General features: G+C 31.7%; 1 protein-coding gene across 1 annotated transcript; it reads left to right on the forward strand.

Moving 5' to 3' along the window:
- Positions 1-2,398: 2,398 nt before the first annotated feature.
- Positions 2,399-3,865, forward strand: LOC106356629 (probable 6-phosphogluconolactonase 2). Its single transcript, XM_013796359.3, has 3 exons — positions 2,399-2,705; positions 2,777-2,912; positions 3,225-3,865. The coding sequence occupies exons 1-3, from the start codon at positions 2,554-2,556 to the stop codon at positions 3,711-3,713; spliced, it is 777 nt and encodes a 258-aa protein (XP_013651813.1). The 5' UTR covers positions 2,399-2,553; the 3' UTR covers positions 3,714-3,865.
- Positions 3,866-5,635: the final 1,770 nt, after the last annotated feature.

The raw sequence follows: 5,635 nt of genomic DNA on the forward strand, positions 1-5,635 counted from the left end.
ATAATCCATGATAAATTTGAATGAATCGGAAAAAAATGATGTTATTGGATCTTGATTAAGCTATATTTTATTAATGGAGTAAATTTCGGTGTCAAATATTGAATGCTCCAATTCAAAAGATTAATAAAATTTGAGTCAATCAAATATTTTTGGAATGATTGACTTTCGTGTTTGTGGTGTCCAAGCTAATGTCAAAAAGATTCATCTTATTAATTGTTCTTTCCATGTATTATTTTGCTATGTCAATGGGTGAATTAAAAGTAGATAGATATGCAAATTTCTTAATTATAGCCATCGATTTATTACAGCGATTTACTGTTTTATACATATGTGGCCCCTATATTTGAATCCAGTTTGTTTTGAGGAAATTATATATGTCTAATGTACCACTAATTTAGTGATAATAATTAGTAAATGTTTGCCTTAAACATGTCTAACTCATGTCCATTACGTACGGTACCATGCAAATGTTTCAGCTTTTTTTATTAGCTCAAACATGTATTTTATTTTATTTTAAATATATAAATTAGGAAAAAAATTTATATTGGAGCGTTAAGCTCAAATTTCATCTACTATCAATCATATATTTGATATAATTAATGGTAAAAAACAATGGAAGAATTGTGGTGTGTTTAAGAAAAATAACTTTCCTTTTAATATATACATATGTAATGTATAATTTTGACAAATATATAATATATAGTTTCAAATAATCACCTCATCCTGCCCATGACGCAGGTTATTATCTAGTAGAATTCTATTTTAATAGAGTAGATGAGTACAAACCATTAATTAAAAACTATGCAGGGCAAACAACGTAAAGTCAAACATAGGTGATTTTTTTTAATCTTATATTAATTTAATAATAGTATAGATAGTATGTAAGTGATATTTATCGTAATTCGTAATCAATGTTATATTATAATAATATATAAGTCCTAATACAGAGAAAGTATAGAGTATTTGCATTTCCTACCCACACAATTTATCATATTTAGTGATCTACCTAAACACTCTGTTGGACACTGTCTTTGCCTTAAGTTTTACTCACTCCATCATCCCTATTTCCCTCAAAGTTTTACTGTGTTAGGCAGATTCTTAATATCTAATTTCTTTTAGTATTTCGAAACTATATATGATGCTAACTCTTTTTTAAATATTGATTAATATTAAGCCACCAAGGATAAGGTTCGAACATAGTTTTAAAACAAGAAACCAGAACCATATCAGTAGGCAGGGAAGATACATGACCTATAGGCTATAACAACTTAGGCTGAAAGTATTAAACAGTACACAAGAACAAACCGCACACACTTCAAAGGAAGAACACTTAGGGAATTAGATGCGATGTCGCTGCCTCTGCAGTACTCAAAGCGAGAAGCCAGCTTGGACCACTGATAGCTACGTATGACTGGTACCTATGTTATGCGGTTACGCTATCTGCAAACCGTTGGACCATAACGTTCCGACCAGGAAGTACATGTTTCAGTGACCAGACTTTCAGTTTTCTGTATTCAGAATTTGGTTAACCAAGTACTAAGATAAATTTCAAAATATTATGTTGTGTGTTTTGAATTTTTTTTTGTAGTTTCATGTTTATTGGTAGTTTGAAGAGGTAAAGAAGGTTAAAAGAGACGAAGGCTTGACCTTCTTATTTTACTTTATTAAATAGAATGTTTGATAAATGGTTATGTTTTCATAGTATGATACATTGGTGTTTAATAACACAAAGATTATTCAAAAGATTATTATAAATTTATCATACTGGTTTTAAAATTTATAATATATGTACTAATTAGTATTCTTAAAATGATTATGCCCGCATGTGCGGGCAAAATGCCTAGTTACATAAGTATTACACACATTTATCATAGTATTTAAATTTTGTAGTTTGTTTATATAAAACTAACTATTTGATGTAGTAATGTTTTGTATGATTTAATATTTTCATAGTAAGTAATATCTTATTATTAATAACTTTTATTTTGTGAATTTAACTTGAAAAAAAAATAACAACTTAAATATAGTCAAAATCAAAAAATTACAAATCAAAAAATAGATTACTATTCAATGTTTTCTAAAAACTACAATTTACAGCAAAATCCAAAATTTAAAAACTAAAAACCAAATTAATCTTTCACATTCTATTTCATCTTTCTTAGCTACACTCATAATAAAAGTTTGAACAAATGGATTTAGGGGAAAAAACTTGAACCACTAAAACAATCTAATTTCATGGAAAAACATGAATATATAGTTATATAGAGTAGATTAATAAGGACGAAAGGAATAATAATAAGGTTGTATATGATTAAATGTATATACTACAAAGAAAGAAAGGTATAATATTAAACCTTTTTTCAAAAAAAGTATAATATTTCAAATATATTATTTTGTTTGTAGTAACATACATACCCTTTGTTAATCCAATTTTCCACGTACAAATATTTTAAAAAGTAATAACTCCCCACTCACTTTCTTATAAAAAACAAGGCTCCTTCGCTTGCCATCATCACACCATTACAATTACCATTATAATCATCATCTAGTAAAATGGCTCCGGCGAAGAAGATAGTATTCAAAACAAAGCATGAATTGGCGGTGGAGCTGGCCAAATACACAGCGAATCTCTCCTCGAAATTCTGCAAAGAAAGAGGAATCTTCACCGTTGTTCTCTCCGGCGGCGACCTCATCTCCTGGCTTTGGTATAACAAATATAAAACCATCTTTATCACACTCTTAATACAAGTCTCATTATATTTGATTCATCCTACAGGAAATTGTTGGAACCTCCTTATGCTGATTCAATTGAATGGTCTAAGTGGCACATTTTTTGGGTCGATGAGAGGGTTTGTGGTTGGGATGATGCCGATAGCAACTATAAACTCGCATACGACGGTTTTCTCTCCAAGGTACATATATAATTATCAAGCAGTATATCTGAATACAGTTTCTTTTGTTACAAACACAATAAAATATTTCCTGTGGATGTTAAAACTAATATCATATTAGTAAAATAGAGCATATTTATAATTTTCATCTAATAGTTTTGAAAATCTTAAGGAAATTTTCTGATGTTCGTGTTTATAATGTACATAGTTTATGATAAAATTTTGACTAAAACACCAGAAATAATGGGTTTATTTTGATACAAAACACACCAAACGTCAAGGCAAGATCATGTTCATAGATATATATTTGATATTTAATAACAAAACATCCAGGTTCCTGTTCCGGCCGAGAACATCTATGCCATCGACAAAGGGCTCGGAGCTGAAGGCAATGCCGAGCTCGCAGCCGAACGGTATGAGGAATGCCTCAAAGAAAAGGTGAACAAAAACATAATCCGAACATACAAATCCTCGGGTTTCCCACAATTTGATCTCCAGCTTCTAGGAATGGGACCAGACGGTCACATGGCGTCTTTGTTCCCGGGACATGATCAAATCAATGAAAAAGTGAAATGGGTTACATTTATTACCGATTCACCAAAACCCCCACCAAAAAGGATCACTTTTACTCTACCGGTTATCAATTGTGCTTCATACAATGTTATGGCCGTATGTGATAAAGAACAAGCCGATTCGGTTGCGGCTGCTCTTACTCATACCAAAGATGTACCAGCTGGTAGACTAACAGCGGATGTTGAAGTGGTCTGGTTCCTTGACCAAGCAGCTGCGTCTAAACTCAAAGGCTGGTGCTCTATCCTTTGATTTCAACGTTTGTGTGTCCAGTTGTATCGGTTTTGTTTGGCTCGTTTGTAAACCGTGTATTGCTATTACTTGTTTATGCTGTGTAACATACCAAATGATTAATTTGGTTTACAAGTATTCTCTTTGGTTTTAATAATAATTGGTTTCATAAATGAGAGAGGATGTTTAGCCAACATATGAATCAGGGAAAGACAAAATTCCCCAAATCAAACTTAAGAAATCCATTAATTGATTGGATCTTTCCCATGCTATCCATCGATTAATGGGGACACTGAACTTAAGAAGACGTGAGACAGCACTACACTCGGAACTGGAAGCGCTAAAATGGGCAATTGAGAGCATGCTACAGCATTCGACATGCCAGAGATTTGAGACAGAATGTAAAGACCTAATTGTAATGATAACAGATCCACAAGCTTGGCCAAACCTCTCAACTGAGCTGGAGATCATTCAAATTCTCTATATGTGTTTTTCGGACTTCAAGATCAGCTACTTCCCGAGGGCGCAAAATGAAATCGTTGATTCGCTGGCTAGGAATGCTCATTCTTTCCATAGATCTATTTGTTTTATTAGTTGTTCTATTATAGTCTTGTTACCCAGCCACCTCAAATTTGAGTAATAGAATAGCCGTTTGTTGCAACAAAAAAAATCGTTAATTGATTATTACCCTACAAGAATTTAAGGGGATGGAAGAAATTTTTTTAATTCATTGTTGAGAAGAAACCAAAAAAAGTCAAAGTTAACGTTAATTTATGTCTTACCAAAAATCCAAACTCGGTTCCAATTTTGTGGTTGTACCTCACTAGGCCTGTTGCCTTGGGTTGATTCGATTATGAACCTATTATTTTAGCATTGGTTATGCTTAAGACCAATTAAGTATATTTTCAATCTGCCTCAAAGAATTTAGAGCACCCACATCAGTTCATTTTTAAGTGCTTTCATTAAAGAGTATTTCGACCATATTCCAAACTTTGGGTTACACGAAATCTCTTTGTAGGATAAGACAATCAAAGTCTCACTTTTGTTCTATGCTAAGATACAAGAGAAACAAATAGAGATTTAGTGTTTATATCTGTTTCTTCAAAGTCTTTGATGAACTTTGAACAATAAATATTTTTCTCTCTCTCTTTCTTACTAACTATTAGCTTCTGATTTTTTCTATGTCTAGTTGTCAATGACAATCAAAGTCTCACTCTTGTTCTATGCTAAGATACAAGAGAAAAAAATAGAGCTTTAGTGTTTATATGTGTTTCTTCAAAGTCTTTGATGATCTTTGAACAATGAATATTTTTTTCTCTCTTTCTTACTAACTATTAGTTTCTGATTTTTTCTATATCTATTTGTCAATGCCTACACCTCCTTATATAGATAGTGAAAAGTTGCAACCAATAGTTGCAATGGTTAAACTAAAAGTTGCAAAGGTTAATGATGAGTTGCAATAGTTACTAAATAGTTACAATGATTAATCACCAAATGTTGCAATTAATTAATATGGTCATTACCAAAAGGTGCAATCATCAATAGTTGCAATGTTTTATTTCTATAGTTGCAACTGTTCATACGAACAATTGCAATGGTTCACATGAAACATTACACATATTCACTTAAATATATAACATCCCTCCTCCATTAAAGTTTAATCATAAATTTATTATATAAATAATACATATATCAAACTCATGCATAAATGAAAATGTTCGAAGAATTAAATTTTCATCTAAGTGTACTACACATTCCAAATGTCCGAGAATCAGGATGTCATACGGATTGAATCATTCAACCCATTTTGGGCACATGAAGATAATACACACATGTGTTTCCACACTACTCTAAGTGTTTATACTTGACACTATTATAAGCTATGTGTTCCTATCCATTCTTAAGCGCGTACAAAGCCAAGACCCAACTTATTGAAGCGGCAT

This window comes from Brassica napus, chromosome A1, assembly GCF_020379485.1.
Source record: "Brassica napus cultivar Da-Ae chromosome A1, Da-Ae, whole genome shotgun sequence".
Lineage (NCBI taxonomy): Eukaryota > Viridiplantae > Streptophyta > Magnoliopsida > Brassicales > Brassicaceae > Brassica > Brassica napus.